This window comes from Podarcis gaigeae (genome assembly GCF_964106915.1).
Source record: "Podarcis gaigeae genome assembly, chromosome: 5".
Taxonomy (NCBI): Eukaryota; Metazoa; Chordata; class Lepidosauria; order Squamata; family Lacertidae; genus Podarcis; species Podarcis gaigeae.
Genome location: NC_139681.1, coordinates 94,596,523 through 94,613,371, shown reverse-complemented (window position 1 = coordinate 94,613,371; position 16,849 = coordinate 94,596,523). Strand labels below are relative to the sequence as shown.

Sequence of the window (16,849 nt, the reverse complement as noted above, 5' to 3'; positions counted from 1 at the left end):
TTTTGTGTTCAGGAGCCAAAACGTACGAGTACCAAGGTGTTTGAGAACCAAGGAACGACTGTATAATTAATTCAAAAAGATGTTTAAGTTAACATTCATAAAGAAACAACAACAACAAAAAGAGGCTTTTCTCTTGGGAATTATAGGATTAGAACTACCCAAGCAGTATAGAAATTGATTTATGCATGCGACTACAGTTGCAAGAATGTTATTTGCCCCAAAGCAGAAGGATGAAGAGGTCCCGATGAAAGAAAATTTGAAACAGAAAAGAATGGCGCATACAGAAATCATGAATAAGAAATCAAGACAACATTTTTTTTAGAAAGGAATGGTAGTTGTTTATTGAATATTTATAAACAAACTGTAAAGAGATCAAGACATTGACAGGACTATTTTAAAAACCTGCAGCTTTTAATATATATATGAGATATATACTAGAATAGACATATAAAAGAATAAGTTAAGACAATTTGGTGCATGCAGGAAAGGACCGAAATAAATGAAAGAAACTGCAGAGGGGGAGGGAGTCGAAATTGAAAATGTTTAAACTTGGCAAAATATGATGTATATAAATGAAAATTATAAACTTCTTAGCATCATACATTCACCCCAAAGGCACACTCCTTCAAGCTGCAGTGGCACAAGGGAAAGAATGAGCAAGGCCTTTGGGGTAATGCAGCTTTGGTACTGAGATTTGTATCTTGGCTTGAACATGTAGGAAACTCATCTTGGGCATGCCAAAGGTGGGGACAGGGTAAACTGCTTAGATGCAGAACTGGGAGTGTGCAGGAGGAGAAGGAAGAAGGCCTGAAGAGTTCTAATAGGCCCAGCTGGCAGCCCAGTTAGACTAAAATACCAGTTTGGTGTAGTGATCAGATGAAGCATTTAAGAGCGCGTTTCCATGGTGAAAGTGCCACTGGCAGAGTTTAAAGCCCCGACCCATGTCTAGAAAGCACAGGGCAAAAGCTAAGTGTGGATGAGCCCTCAACCATGAAAGATCACTGGGTGACTTTAGAGCAGACACTCTCAGCATAACCTATTTTGTAAAATAGCGGTCAATTGCAAAGGTGATTTGGATATTTAAGCTGGCACATCCTACCTGAGAACCCCTTGCTATTCTATCGTATGCAACAAATAATTTTTAGGAGACGTGATCGTGGTTTATTGTATCTGCAGTGCCTGATGTTTTTATGGTTTTTATTGCTTTTCTTTTTGTTCCCTTTGTGAATGATGCCATGGCCTTTGGCTAGGGCAATAAAGTTTATGATGATGATAACCTATTTTGCAAGGTTGTTGTGGAGAAATTTGTGGAGGAGAAATTTGATTCAAATTAATGCAAATTTAGAAATAATTTAAATACAAAACATCTCACTCTCCTGAAGGCATCTGTACTCTGTGGCATGTGTGCCCATTTAGTCTGCTGTCACCTGCTAGTTGCTGATGAGCAACTTCAGCTCCCTGCCCTCAGTTCCTCAGGTTATCTTTATCTGTTTAGGGAAGTTGTTAATGTTTTATTGTGTTTTTAATATTTTATTGGGAGCCGCCCTCAAAGTGGCTGGGGAAACCCAGCCAGATGGGCGGGGTATAAATAATAAGTTATTGTTGTTGTTGTTGTTAACTGGATTTGGTTTGGAGAGCCCTTCAGAGGACTGTAAAGTAAGGGCATATGCCCACCCTGCCCTTGCTTCTTTTGCAGTTTCTGTATAAGCATGAACTTTTATCCAATTCAAAGAAAAATCCATTTTTGTGCTTTAAAATATATATCATTTATTTATTTATTTAGCCTTTGCTAAATAACCATGTCTACTTATCATATAGCAGAAGGTAGGGGATAATACATATTCTATGATAATTTTTCCTCCCTAGAGAGATTGAAATTTAATTTTGTAGGAAAGTTTTTCTAAGCAAGAAACAATGAGCAGGGGAGACATTAGTCACCAAAGAAGAAGGTAAAATGTTCAGGCTACTATTAAGTTCCCTCAGCTGGCAACAGTGACAATTTTGGTGAAAAGAGATGTAATATCCTAGTCACTGAGATCCAAAACGTAGATAAAACAGGCGTCTACAGCCCATTCTGTTGCGAGGACTAATAATAATCTCTCTACTCATGGAGATCTAGAACATAGATAAAATGGGTGTGAACAAGTCATTCTATTGCTGTGACTACTAACACCTCCTCAGATGTATCAGTTGGAAGCGGAGCAAGAAAGATGCTACAACACTGGAGCATTAACGAAACGTAGGTTTCACTCTCACATCACCCAGACACATATGCTAACTAAAGCTAAATAGAAAGAGAAGAAGAACCCCACTGGATCAGACCAACCAGATGTCTAGGGGCCCCCACAAGCAGGACATTGAGCACAACTGCACTCTTCATACTTGAGATACGTAAGCTTGGGTCGCCATTATTCCATCCTGAGACTTCTCTCTCGATCTGGATAGTATTCAGCAAAAGTCCACAAAGCTCTCATTCATAGATTTATTGAAGAGAATCAAGGCACAAATACAGTGGTACCTCGCAAGACGAATGCCTCGCAAGACGAAAAACGCGCAAGACGAAAGAGTTTTCCGGTTTTTGAGTCGTTCCGCAAGACGAATTTCCCTATGGGCTTGCTTCACAAGACAAAATGTCTTGCGAGTTCTTGCGAATTTTTTTCCTTTTTCTGTAAGCCGCTAAGCCGTTAATAGCCGCTAAGCCGCTAAGCTGCTAATAGCCTCTAAGCCACTAATAGCCGTGCTTCGCAAGACGAAAAAACCGCAAGACGAAGAGACTCGCGGAACGGATTAATTTCGTCTTGTGAGGCACCACTGTAGAAATATTAATCATATTCCAATAGGATGAAGTTCTCTTTGGAGTTCATGGGGTTATGTAAGAACAAATGAGTTCACCCGTCTTTCTAGGTATGCAAGCAGTAGACCAGGGGTGTCCAAACTTTTTTCAAAGGGGGCCAGATTTGATAAAGTGAACATGCATGAGGGCTGACCAAAGTTGCTGAGCTTTTTTAGGATTGAAGAGATTTTTCTTGGGATTTTACACCAAAGTTCTTGAACTTTTTTAGGATTGAAGTTGTTGACCTTCTTTTACGACACCCCCCCCCCCAGGAAATTAACTGCCACAGGGGCTGGATTAAACCGACCAGCGGGCTGGATTAAGCCACCAGGCCAGACTTTGGACATGCCTGCACTAGACTGAAACAAAGGAAGACGGGAGGTATTTTACCACTCTGAGAGGCAAACCCAATAGGAACTAGAATATTGCTGTGCCTACATTTCTCAACCTGCCTTGAGGTTTAAAAAGTGGGGAAAGGCACTATCTTTTCTAAAAGGGGCAGTGTTGTTATTCCTTCTACCTAATACTAATACACAGATTAATAGCTGACCCTAGTGGGGGGCAGAACAGGCATAATGTTGCTGTTGTGACAGATCTGATGAACTGTGCAGTGCACCATATTACCCAGTTTCATGGAAATGGTTTTAGCTTTAATGGCCCAAGGATGTGGTCAAGACTCTTGAAGCAGTTCAGCCAACTCCATGCTCTGTTGACCCTTGCCCATCATGGCTTATTCTGGCTAGCCAACAGGGGTTGGCTGGGCGGCTGAGAGTGTGGTTAATGCATCATTAGACAAGAAAGGTAATGGTGTGACTATTCCTTAAAAAGGGGGTCTACAAGAACTACTGCATAGTCACTACTACCCCTTTTGGAGGCAACGTGCTCGATTCTGATGCCAAACCATTCACATCGATAATCAACAAAGTTGTGTCCTGTTTGATCCCGATATATACTTATTTTCCCGTCCAGTTATTTGTTGCTACTGCAACAATGGGGTCACAGGGCTTTGGCCTGCAAACTCTACTACTGATATCTTTTAGGATGTAATTCATCACCTAAGAGAGCATATGCAATCTCCTACGAGCTGATAAAATAAACCATAGCAGCAATTTTATTCAATAAATAAGCATTCCTTATGTTCTTTGAAAAGCACAAACTGATAAACATCTGGTTTTAAACATCACAAGAAATCTGTACTGAGTACTTGTGTATGAACAGCAAACAAAAAAGAACTGTATTCGGCAACAGAAATTGATTTAGCAATGTATTATATCGTAGGTCTAATGCAACTTTTGATAGAAGTTCCACCTCAGAGCAGAACCGAGAAATTTATGGTAATTAATAGACTGCTCAAATTGTGTTGATAGTTTATGATGCCCTGCTGCGAGGAATGGCAACGAGTTTATAAGAATGGGGATAGGTTGTCAGTCCCACTTTGTGCTGTTCACTGGATTTTTTCACACCACTTGGCAGCTGGAAGATGAACGCCCTCAACAAATTGCTGAAGAAAATGAAGAGCTCAATTCTTGCAAGCTGCTCCTCCAAGCACACAGAATCCACTGTGGAAGAAAGAAAGGAAAGGCAAGAAATGAATATTACCTATGGAGCCTTATTCTCCAGGTACATCTACCATAGACAACAACTAGTTTTGACTCTGGGTAGGGAACACAGGTTGGGAGGTGAAGCTCCTTTGCCACTACCCAAAGTGTTCCATTGGCAGCTCCCCTTGTTGTTATAACTCCTGCTATCTCCACACCTCCTTTTTGAACTTTGGGCTGCCATGGGGGGGGGGAGGCTTGCTTTGGCCCACAAACTCATAGAATCATAGAGTTGGAAGGGACCATGAGGGTCGTCTAATCCAACCTTCATGCAACGCAGGAATATTTTGCCCAACACGTGGCCCAAACAAATGACCCTAAGATTAAGAATCTCACGATCTACAGACTGAGCTATCCACCAGTAACTAACGAACCCCTAATGTATAGAAATGTGAAAGCAAATCTATATTGATAAGCTGGTAAACTTGAGGCCTGAAAGCACTATGAGTAAAGACTCATAAGAGTAATTCAGTGCCAAACGATCATGAGCAGCATGACCCCAATGCTATGAGCAGCAAATAATCATGTACCGGTATTCTTTGTAAATAAAAACCTTACAGAAGCATCTGCCTCTCTGAAACAACCCAGCAACTATAAAAATAATAATAATAAATCACTGCTACATTTACCTGAACCAAATAGCAGAAATTCTCCCCTGGCCACAAAATTCCCATCCTTGTCCAAAAAATGATTTGGGTTGAATTCTTCAGGGGTCTTCCATAGCTTATTATCAAGAACAGCAGAGTTCAGATCTGGGTTAATAAAAGCTCCCTGGAATGAATGAAAATTGACTTAGAATGCATCCAGGCCAGCACTATTCAGGTTGTCCCTCTGTCCCAGGACAAATCTTTGTGCACTTCTTATATACCCAAGCTTCATCTGCATGGTAATAAAAAGCATATTCCGGGAGATTGCCAAAAAGCTAGGGAAGAAGAGTCCTGTTGTGAAACCACTATGGAAAATATTTCAGCAAGAATAAACTGAAAACACATTATTCACTGTTCTGTTTCAAATCCTCGTTCTTGAATCTGGCACAGATGCTATGGCCATCAGTGGAACCAAATGAAGAGAGTTTGGTGTTAAGGCACTGTTCATGCAGTTTTTCTTTTGAAGAATGTGGGGCAGGGCAGGGGGGGAGTTATTTTAAAAAGAATATTAACCCTGGGTCACTGCAATACCTTTTTCAGGGGAAGGGATATTGAATTGCTTGCCCTTCAGTCTATGCTCTACACAGAAGCTTCTGCATTGCTCCTTACTCATGGAATATGGAGTACAACTGTAACAATTTTCCTTACCCTGGGCATGAGAAATCCAAAGATGTTCACATCCTTTGCACATTGCCTGATAATCTTGAATAAGGCGGCATATTTTAAGCGTTGGATCTCGTGAATCACAGCATTGGTGAATGGCATTTTCTTCCAATCTTGATAGCAGATTGACCGAGAGGAACCCAAAACACCTTCCACCTCCTTGTGGACTTTCTCTGATGAAAATGGTGGGAATGGAAGCTTTATTCTGGATGCTTTGCTAATATTGCCTGAAATCGTTCTCTCTTTTTTGTATTGCTTCTAACAATTACGTTAAAGAAACCTGAAAGGCAATTGAGCTACGGGGTGAAGTGGAAAATCCAGCCATCTTAAAGGAAACTCAGTGGTGCTGAAATACGCTTCAAAATATGGTTGTTTTCCTATGGACATCAGTTCCCTGTAGTTGGATTCCACTTGGACAGAACTGACTATAGATAAAACAGGGGGGGTGGTTTACATACAGTCCAAAGCTTGGAGAAATTGGAACCATCTCATTTTCACAATTCCTTTAGTCAGAAATAGAAATGGAAGTTGGAAACTAGAGGGAGATTCTGCTACAGGGTGTGGGGTTGAAGGGGGGGAGAGAGAGAGCTTGAGTCAGGAAAATAGAAGAGTAAACTATCCTGAGTAAAGTGGAGAGAATTTTTTTCCCATTATCCCAAATCAATGGGCATAGGAGCAGGTCTGTCGGTGTTATGTACTAAGCTTGGATCCTAGAACAATAGGCAGGTAGGATCCTAGAATGCAACAACTGATTGGCCTGCAGGAGAAGACCAATCAGGCTCCAGGAGGGAAGCAGAATCAGTCAATCAGATAGGACTCATTGTGTAATTAATGTATATAAAAGCCTGAGGTCTGGGGGGGGGAAACTTGGTCACTGTTTTACAAGCTGCAATAAAGAGCATGAAATCATTGCAGGACTCCAAATATATTTCAGTCTGGAAACTCCAGAACCAGGGCAAATTGCAGGGGACCTGGCAAAAAGGAAATCTGAGCTATCCCTCTTGTTTGTACCTGTTGGCCTGTTGGTTCACTGTTAAGATTCTTAACTCAGCTGTTTATCCATACATACGGTTGAAAGTAGATAGAATCTTGTCATTTTTCTTCATATTTCATAAGGCCTCACACCCTTAACCAAAACATTGCTGAATGAAAGGAATCGCACAGGACTCACCTTGGATATCTGGATGAGTTGCCATGAGGAGCAGTGCCCACTGCAGAGTAGTAGCAGTCGTCTCTGTCCCTGCTATAAAGAGGTCAAGTATACACTGGGCCAGGTTCTCTGCATTATAGACAGAGTTGGGGTCACCCTGGCTCTGTTGATGGCAATAGAAAGATAAAAGATTATTTGTAACAAATTGCATCCTGGCCATCCCAGCATGACAGGTGAGCATGAAGAAATCCTTGCATGCAGTTCTCTACCTTAATTAGTAATCCTACACTGACATTGAAGGGGTGGGTGGGTTAAAAAAAGGACATCTTGGGCATCCTTCTAAAACAGCAGACAGTAAAGCAGCAATTCTTCCCAAACATTTTGAGATTATGAGGAAGTAAGTGTGTAGTAGATTCATGCACATCAAATCTGGGTTGCTGTGGATCTTTATGCACACAACCCCCCCCCCAATGTGCATGGGAAACAGGGCCTTCTTTTTGCAGAGCCATGGAACAGAATGGAAGCAAGAAAAATGAAATTTCTTGTGTTTTAGATTAGTTCCTTGTAAGGTTAAGACATCAGTGTTTTATTCTCAAAGCCTTTTCTCTTATTTGGTTCCCCCTGGACCGTATAAAGTGGATTCTGGGATCCATCTTTCTCAACTTTCCCACTGAGCCCACAGAAACCTGTACCTATGGAGCTCTGCTTAAAGATCCTTCCTCCCTTTAAATTTTTTAGAACTGGTGGGAGTTCTAAGTGGAATTTGAGTTAAATAATAGTTAAATTTGCCACTGTTTCTCATTTTCTCAACCTTAAGTTTGGTTCTCCACATTTCCTTACTAGTTTGCAAATTTCTTTTTTTAAAAAAGTTCACATGAAATTCCATCAGCATCTTACTGCTAATTTCTCTTAATAAATAAGTGTAATTTTGCCTAATGTGCACTTTTCTGACATTTCCCCCCCACACACACTAATATATACATTTATATGTTCACTATCCTAGTATATGCATTTTTGTACACATTATTTTGCTGAAGAACTGCACTGTAAGATTCAGAGAAGTGTTGATTTTGAAGTAGGCTGCATTTCAGTTGCTTAAACCAAGCGTAAACCAAGCCATGCTTTTATGCAAACGGAATCAAATTTCACTCCCATCCCTAAAGGGAAAGTCAAAATTGTAAGAAATAAATTCACATAATCAGGGTGAATAAAAAACATTATCTTTTCTGCAATCTCAGAACATGTTTTAATTTGGAAAGGAGACTAATCTTGAGTCATTTAAATAGCATAATTACACAAAGAATGTATCTGAATGCCCTTGACCATTCAAGCATATTTGCCATCAAACATACGAAAATATTTCTTTCCCCATTATTTTCAGTGCATGTGGGGTTTGTAATCCACTTTACTAGCTAACAATCTCTGGGAAGTGCCATTGAGGGGGGACTGAATGCAAATATTATCAGCAACCCAGAAAATCCTGGTGGTTGCCTTACAATCCTTGCAGGGAATTGTTCACATACAAAACAGATACTTACTTTCTCCATTTGAAGTAGATAGAAATCAGTGAAATCCTGTGGCTCACGTAGGAGGTGATGTTCTTTATGCTTCTTCATCTCCTCCTTTGCAAATAAAAGCACAAACTCCCTAGAGGACAGAGCCTTCTTGTGTGGCCCTGGAAGATGCTTCAGTACCCAAGGGAACATTTCACGGAGCTTTGAAGAATATAAAAACAAAATCCAGTAATTACCATGAAGAAGCCCAATAACATGTTCCATAACCCAACTTCTTTTGGACGCCTGGTATCTTGGAGCTCAGTGAGTGAAACACCTTTTTCTGATTCCCATATCCACTAGTTTACTCTAGTAGAAGTTGTAAATGAAAATTTGACATTGGAACACATCACCCTCTCCCATATTTCTGGTACAATAGTAGTTGTGGGAACACTGATATTTGTGGCATTCCCAAAACATGCAAATTATATTTATTAATAATATATAAGAGCAGGATTTTATTCTACAGGATTCCCATTGCATTTGGGCAGTACCAGCACTAACCCATAATATCTTTATGGCTGTCTAACGAACATACAGAGAACCTAATCCATTTACTCTGGATTAATTCAGGATTATGAGGATGTGGGGCTACCTAATATGGAAGGTATCACAGCTTCCCTCCCTACCAGCAATCTTCCTGCCCATCTTCCACCTCCAAGGGAAGAGAGTCAATGGAGTACTGTCCATTTCCTAATCTCTGGGTGAGGAACACATTGCAGAATGTGATGTTATCCTTCTCCTTTTACCACTTTCCCAGAAGTTCACCTGCAGTATTGCAAAGCAATAAACTTGGTTTAGCAGATGGAAGAGGATGACATTACTTTTGGGGATGTCTCCTCTGCACTAGAGACAGGAGAGGTCTTTGGGTGCACTATGGCATTTCTTGTCTCTGAGCTCCTCCCATCAGTCATTCCTCCTCTGGTCACCGCTGTGGATACATGACCGGACGGTCTCCAAGCACTGTGGTCATCTGCAAGGGATTCCTACAAAGGGTGTGTGTGAGAGTGATGTTGCTAGCCTTCATGTCTGATGTTTGCAGATATCTTTGTAGTACAGAGTTGGTCTGCCAGATGGCCTGGTGCCTGAAGCCAGCTCCTCACAGAGCACGTCCCTGGGGATTCTGCCATCTACGTACATGACCAAGCCAGTGTAGACGTCGCCAAGACAGGAGTGCAAGCATGCTGGGAATGCGGGCTTCAGATGCAGAGTTTGTGTTGCTGTTGTTTAGTCGTTTAGTCGTATCCAACTCTTCATGACCCCATGGACCAAAGCACGCCAGGCACTCCTGTCTTCCACTGCCTCCCACAGTTTGGTCAAACTCATGCTGGTAGCTTCAAGAACACTGTCCAACCATTTTGTCCTCTGTTGTCCCCTTCTCCTTGTGCCCTCAATCTTTCTCAACATTTTCCAGGGAGTCTTCTCTTCTCATGAGGTGAAGTATTGGAGCCTCAGATTCAGGATCTGTCCTTCCAGTGAGCACTATTCAATATTTATTAAATGTTAAATATTAAATATGTATTTAAAATATTTATATTAAAATATTTATTAATCAATATTTATTCTTGCCATTTCATTTTTGACTACATCCAGCTTACCAAGGTTCATGGTTCTTACATTCCAGGTTCCTATGCAATATTTTTCTTTACAGCATTGGATTTTCCTTTCGCTTCCATGCATATCTGCAACTGAGCGGCCTTTCGGCTTTGGCCCAGCTGCTTCATCAGCTCTGAATCTACTTCTACTTGTTCTCTGCTCTTCCTCAGTAGCATGTTGGACGCCTTCCAACCTGAGGGGCTCATCTTTCAGCGTCATAACTTTTATATGCCTGTTGTCTTTGTCCATTGAGTTTTCTTGGCAGGGATACTGGAGTGGCTTGCCGGTTCCTACTACAGGTGGATCACGTTTGGTCAAAACTTTCCACTATGACCTGTCCATCTTGGGTGGCCCTGCACGGCATAGCTCATAGCTTCTTTGAGTTTTTCAAGCCGCTTCACCATGGCAAGGCAGTGATCCATGAAGGAGAAAATGGAATGCGTACGTAGCCTAAGAATGATCATTAGTTAAAATTAACCCCATCTTTCCTTGAAAGAACCTAGTGTATGGCTCTCCACTTTTTTCATAATATCTCTGTGAAATGGGTTGGACTGATGAATAGTGTTTGCCCCAAGGCTGAAGGGGCATTTCAGGTCAGGTTCCCTTCATCTGTGACCAACCACAGTGTCTCTCTGAATGCTAGCAGGAGGCTAGGGCTCTGGGGACACCTGTGTGACTCAGCTGGAAAGAAAAAGTCTACTTACAGCATAAATGAAGCTACCTCCACATTTTAAGGCAAGATCAATAGCTTCAGTGAGCTTCTGGAAATTTTCATCTTCAGCACAATACCGATGACCAAAAGACATAGCGCATACCACATTGCACACTGAATTAGTGATGGGTAACAAAGGGTCAAATGGCTGCCCTGAAAGTGAAGATTTTTGCAGCTATATGAAGTGAAGACATCAATCCTGTTCTCACGATAATACTAAGAGTAAAATTTCATAGTGGGACTAAAGAAGCAATTTTCTTAACATATTAAAAAGCAACTAAAATGCATCAAATTCTGCTCCAAAATATGCATCGATTGCAAAGGAAACAAAGCAAAACCTGGAGACTAAGATATCTGCCAGCATAATCATTTTTATGATTATTATAATCATGCTAGTCATTTTAATGGTGCTTTTAATGGTTTTATATTGCTGTACACTGCCCTGACACTTTTGGTGGTGTTAATATAAATACTCATATGAACAAATAAAATGATCTAGTAGTATCACATACCTTTTACAAGGGAAAAGGTACCCACAAGCTGATGAGCCTCCTCTTTTATATAGTGCTCCAACCCTTGCTTCCTCATCGCCAGTTTCTTCATAACAGACTGCCCAATTTGTCTCTGTTGCTTCCAGATGCGTTCATTGGAAAATACAAGATCTGAACCATTAAAAGTATTGTATGAAATGCCTCTTAGAGATACTATATTCAAGCCAACTACCGGTTATTCACGGAATATAAAGACCCAAAACTCTCTGTCATTTGTGGAGACTATTATGTTTATGGCATAAGGACTAGCTGTTCTAAACAAAGTAGATACAGTACTCAGCTGCACCTTTGAACACTTGGTTTCTGCTGCCAATGTCTACCACCAAGGCTGTAACATTCACCTGTGAGGATTCACCTGGCTTTCATTTTGAAATTATAATTTGGAAAGCATGCATCTGGTGGTGACTGTGGCGTCACTTGCAGGATTCTCACCCTAGCTGCACTTGACTTGCAAGTTACGAAAGTAACTATTGGACCTTGTCTCGTCACTGGAAACCCAAGGATCTCAGGGGGCACAGTGTCTTCCCCCAGCCCTGGTTTGTTTGGCAGCTATAGATGTTCCTCAAACAAGACTAGCCACAGAAATGCATGCTCTGATAACCTCCTGTTTGGATCATTGCAGTGAGATCTGCTTGGAAATTGCAGCTAGTGAAATAGGCAGCTTGGCTATGAGTCACTATATTAATATTTTTTATAAATTATAATAAATTATATAAATTATAATAAACTAGTCAGAGCCATGTTACATCTGTTGTGAAAGAATTGCATCAGCTACCGAAACATATCTGATCCAAAAGCCAGGTGTTACGAATAATCTAGAAAGCATTGAATAATCTAGAGACCTTTCTCTGTATAGTCCTGCCCTTGAATTAAGACCTCCTGGGGAGCCATCCTCAGCATTCCACCCAAAGGTACGATACCTTTGGAAATAAGGCATGGGTGGGCTTTCTGTGTGTTGGCGCTCGAGATCCTCAGCTCCCTAGCCCATGAAATTCAACTCCCTTTTGTGTTGCTCTCACTCAGATGCCAGTAGAAAACATGGCTTTTTGTGAAGGCTTTTGGTAACTAATATTCAGCTGAGAAATGTTCACGATTTTGGGCTGGGTGTTATTATTTTTGTTGTTTAATTGATAGTGTAGCTGATTGTTACCTGCCCTGAGATCTTCTGATTATGGGTGGAATATAAACAAACAAACAACCCTTCAGTTGTTAGGGATTCTATCACAGGACTGGCTTAAGGAAGCATTTCCCAACTTGTAGGTCATGACCCACTTTTGTATTTGGGTCATGCCCTTTACAAATGAACCCCAAATAATTACTTTTAATATTTAACAGGTATGATGACTACTACTTATACCTTGCAATTAAACCTCTTACAACCTTCAACAGAACACTGGAAAGGCTCAGGTGTTACATTTTAACACTTGGGAGCTGCTCTCTTAAGATGTCTCTGGAGAGAAGACCAGTAGAAAAAGAACCCTTCTTCCTTGGAACAACTTACCCTTTTCATTTGCTACAGCTCTAATGAAAGGCATCACAGGTCGCTCCGTGTTTCCATTTTGTTTTGTCCGCTGCCATTTGGATCAAAAGAGAGGAGAGACCTTAGTCACACAGTTCTTTCAGGTTAATTTGTGAACTTCAGGTTCTCTCACCTAGTCTGTGTCTTCTGGTTATATCCAGTTCTCTTTATTCATGGCACCAAAGTAGGATACATAATGGTAATCTGATTTTTGATACAGTGCATATCCATGCATGCTTGTAGGCCTGTTCCATCATACTCTTGCAAGGTTACTGTCAGTTTCTGCATGGCTTTATTCAAAAAGCAAAGGCTCTTCCATGGACAACTGCCCCAAGTTTTCATATCCTTATTGGGTCTGCTAACCAGCTAGTCTGTTAATGTGGGCTGGGTGTTTTTAACTGGAAGGCAGAATAAGATGAAACGGTGGGAAAATTCATGTTTGGTGGTGGTTGTTTTTAACAAATTCAGATCATACCTTTCTAAAGCAGATTTGCCGCAAAGGTCAAAATATATGGCAACGATTTGTATTTGTTTAATTTGCACAAGTGGGCAAATAGTAGATTGGGAAGTGGAAATCAAATCAAATCAAACTGTGATCCCAATCTAAATCTGGCACACTCCTATTAGTTATAACAACAACAACAACAACAACAACAACAACAACAACAACAACAACACACTGATGATCCCAGTTCTGGATGTCGTGCCATCTCATCCAATGGAAATGAAAATAAGACCAGAAGGAAGAATGATTGCAGCAACGTTCAGGGTTACAGCAAATTACAAGTTGTTCCAGTTGGAGCTGCTAGCAAAGAATGTAGTTGCTCCCATAACATTAAAAGACACAGCAAAATGAAGGGATATACCAGTAATCAATTCACTTCAGATGTGCCCGGGCTTGAAATCTAACTTGGAATATGAGCATTGTCTCACTTGGCATGGAGTATCACCTCCAACTTCTCAATTCAGCTTCAGTCTGTTTGACCTCATCCCTTCACCCAGGGCTTCCAGAGATTGTTTGAGAACAAGGCAGCCACACCTAAGTGCTTCAAATCTGGAGGCAACATAGACAGCCACTCCTCTTTTTGCCTGGCCCCACTAGCCCCACTTTTGCCTGATCCATCCAGCCACTCCTATCACCACCTGTATACCTGGACTGCTAGTAAGTCATGAAGTTGTCTGGCTGCTCTTTAAATAATTTGAATTTCCCCTCCATCCCTAATCATCACACTCCCCTACTTTTGCTAACAAGACATTCCTCAGTGGGCTGCTGGCCATTTCCCCACATTTCCCCCTTCAAACCACTGTTTTGTACAAGCCTGGTATATCAGAAAACTATCTCAGAAAAGAAAAGAAAACTGTCTGTGGTCACACAGGTGAACAAATCCATGTGCACATGCCCACAATGGACCTCAGGTTTCCAGAACTGAAGGAGGGTGGGCTACTGGTGGGGCCAAGCGAGAGACACACTGCTTTTTAGCATACTGTTTTGTGCAAGTCTGATATATCAGAAAACTTGCATCTCCTGCCCCCCCCTCTCACAAAAAAGGTCTGTGCACAGGTAATCAGCTACCTGCATACATGCCTAAAAGGGACCTCGGGTTTCTAGAATTCAGGGAGGGTGGGGAAGTACTAACTGAGGGGAGGGAACAACAACATACAGTGTGAATATATTCATTAAGAAGAGATGGTGAGCTGTGCCAGAGGATCTGCTGAAAGGAGAAGTATGAAGACTTGGTTTGATGGCATAGCAGCATCTAGGGTATATTTTATCACGGATAAAGTGATGTTGCAAACAGATGGGGCAGCACCCAGAGATGCCTTTGCTCTTTGTTTTATGCCGCCTACTTTGGTAACACATTTGATGTTTCAGCCAGCTGTGTGGTAGGTTTCTAATGGGTGTGCCTGGTAACATCACTAACTGGTAGTCCATCTCCCTTTGGAGCCAACTGCCAGCAGCTGCTTGAGTAATGCTGGTGCAGCAACATTTTGAAACAGATAAATGCATCAGCACATGTGATTATGAGCTTATATGCCTCCTAGCTGGAGGCTAGGAACACATTGTTGTAGCTCCACTGGATATGCTTCTGAGCTGAAACAAACACACTGATCTCTCGCTGCCGATAAATTGCTTAGCTTTTTTCTTCCCTCTTCTGAGTTTTCTGAGCCACTCTCATTGTACAACCTCATGTTTCAATCCTAGCATGCCTACATAGCTAACCTTTCCTGTACCTTTAAATTTTTTGAGCAAGAGGGGGTTTGCCCATTTGGCATTGGTCATTCATACTGTGAATCGGATTTTAAAGTACCGGTATTTGCGCATTTCACTTTTTATCTGGGCAGCTGAAAAAAGAAGAAGCCTATTTATTCTCCAGTCTGAACTAAGCTATCAGATTTTCTGTCCCTGAATCTACCCACAAGTGTGTGAGAGTGCACTGGCCTCTGAAGACACTTCAGAGGTCTTTCTGTAACTCAAAGATGCTAACAAGAAGTCAGTTCTTGAGTGTGCCAGACACTTTCAAAATTCCTTTCAGATTAAATTCGTTAGAGTACCCAGCCCTGGCGAGATGCTTTTCTTTGATGACTTTCCAATGGGCAGAGTGCTGGACTGGGACTGGGGAGAAGCAGGTAGAAAGCACAATTCTGCCCCAGAGCTCACTGAGTAACCTTGGCGAGATGCCCTGGCGAGATGCTTTTCTTTGATGACTTTCCAATGGGCAGAGTGCTGGACTGGGATTGGGGAGAAGCAGGTAGAAAGCACAATTCTGCCCCAGAGCTCACTGAGTGACCTTGGGCTAGTCTCTAGCTCTCAGCCCAACCACAGGGTTGGTGTGAAAATAACATGAGTGCTTAAACTAACTTCCTTTGAACATCCGCCATGTCCTGGAAGACTGCACCCTTAGTCTCCTAGATATCACATACTGATTTCCCATGTACAATTCATGCCAGAAGATTTCACAAAGACCATAGTTAACCACAATTACCACGAGAAGAAAATAATTCATGCTTCGCTTCATGAATTCTCCTTCTCAGCCAATTATTTAGAAAGAAATACCTTAGTGAATGTCTCTTGATAGAGCCTGATCGCAGTCCGCCACATGCTTCCAATGGCAGGAAGTGGAAGGGGCCCTGGAGGGAAGTGTCTGCGTGACCACCAGAGCTGTTTCAGGAAGTACAGAATCAAAAGACCCACCAGCAGAGCAATCAAAAATAATCGTATGCCCAACATTTTCCTGCCTTCTCTCTCTCACTCTGTCACTTGTCTCCGTCTAGCACTTCTGGCTGTGTAGGATGCTCCTTCTCTGTTGGCTTTTAATTTACATAGACATATACTTGCAACACCCTTTTATACAGGACAATAAGGCTAATGGTCTGAGACCATATAATAATAGTTTTGGAATTAAGCCTTCCAGGGATTAATTCAATGTGAACCATTTATTTTTATTGCACCACCAGTATGGTTAATTATAGTATGTGGAACTGTAATAATTGAAGGGAAGAGAATAACATGAAAGGCTGTCATCAGCCAACTGTGGTCTATCACGGGGCCAAATTTGTGCAGGAATATTCTGAAATTTTTATTATGTTTATAAAGTATATATGATGTTTCTATAAAGTATATATGAGGTCTTTGCATTCAACGTTATAAACTATATTCCAACTCACAGATGTAAATTTCAGGGGGGGGCTGCAAATCCACCCTTGAATTTCCCTCAGGGAGCTCAGCCCCACCACCAGGCAGCAGCTACTAAGAAGCATACTACTAAGTGTGCACGAAAGCTCATACTAATAACAAACTTAGTTGGTTTCTAAGGTGCTACAGGAAGGATTTTTTTTATTTTGTTAAGAAGCATATTGTTAGACTCGCATAGTGAACTTGGTTAGAACAGCGGCTGCCTCAGCACAGTACTACCCCATCTCTCTGTTGTGTCATACTACAATTTCCATGGTCATCCAGGGGCACTGATCCTGCTTTCCAGTATTTGTTTATCTACTTGTTTATTAATAATTTATACTCTGCTTCACA

The 16,849-nt window shown here is 41.4% G+C and overlaps 2 protein-coding genes and 1 long non-coding RNA gene across 5 annotated transcripts in view; 2 read left to right on the top strand and 1 right to left on the bottom strand.

Moving 5' to 3' along the window:
- The window catches only part of LOC310844912 (cytochrome P450 2J4-like), a 289,677-nt gene that overhangs the window by 210,683 nt on the left and 62,145 nt on the right, over positions 1-16,849 (top strand). The window lies entirely within an intron of this gene.
- Positions 115-2,340, top strand: LOC310845147. The gene is made up of 2 exons (XR_014564513.1): positions 115-814; positions 1,501-2,340. It is a non-coding gene; the product is annotated as an uncharacterized lncRNA (long non-coding RNA).
- On the bottom strand, positions 3,922-16,148 carry LOC310844934 (cytochrome P450 2J5-like). Of its 3 annotated transcripts, none has more exons than XM_083739733.1 (9): positions 15,878-16,148; positions 12,805-12,874; positions 11,265-11,414; positions 10,745-10,905; positions 8,430-8,606; positions 6,913-7,054; positions 5,727-5,914; positions 5,061-5,202; positions 3,922-4,392 (listed from the first exon to the last, which is right to left on the bottom strand). In XM_083739733.1, the coding sequence occupies exons 1-9, from the start codon at positions 16,049-16,051 to the stop codon at positions 4,202-4,204; spliced, it is 1,395 nt and encodes a 464-aa protein (XP_083595859.1). In that variant the 5' UTR covers positions 16,052-16,148; the 3' UTR covers positions 3,922-4,201. The 3 variants fall into 3 exon arrangements, with proteins under 3 accessions (XP_083595859.1, XP_083595860.1, XP_083595861.1); XM_083739734.1 differs by lacking the exon at positions 15,878-16,148 and adding an exon at positions 13,503-13,547; XM_083739735.1 differs by lacking the exon at positions 15,878-16,148 and adding an exon at positions 12,956-13,490.

What these genes read in the sequence shown, in the direction of transcription:
- LOC310844934 (XM_083739733.1), bottom strand. Translation starts at nt 16,051, where the DNA reads ATGTTGGGCATACGATTATTTTTGATTGCTCTGCTGGTGGGTCTTTTG. An exon ending in ATCTACTTCAAATGGAGAAA is followed by an intron (nt 7,055 to 8,429) that starts GTAAGTATCTGT and finishes TGCCATCAACAG; the next exon opens with AGCCAGGGTGACCCCAACTC. An exon ending in ATTTCTGCTATTTGGTTCAG is followed by an intron (nt 4,393 to 5,060) that starts GTAAATGTAGCA and finishes TTTCTTCCACAG; the next exon opens with TGGATTCTGTGTGCTTGGAG.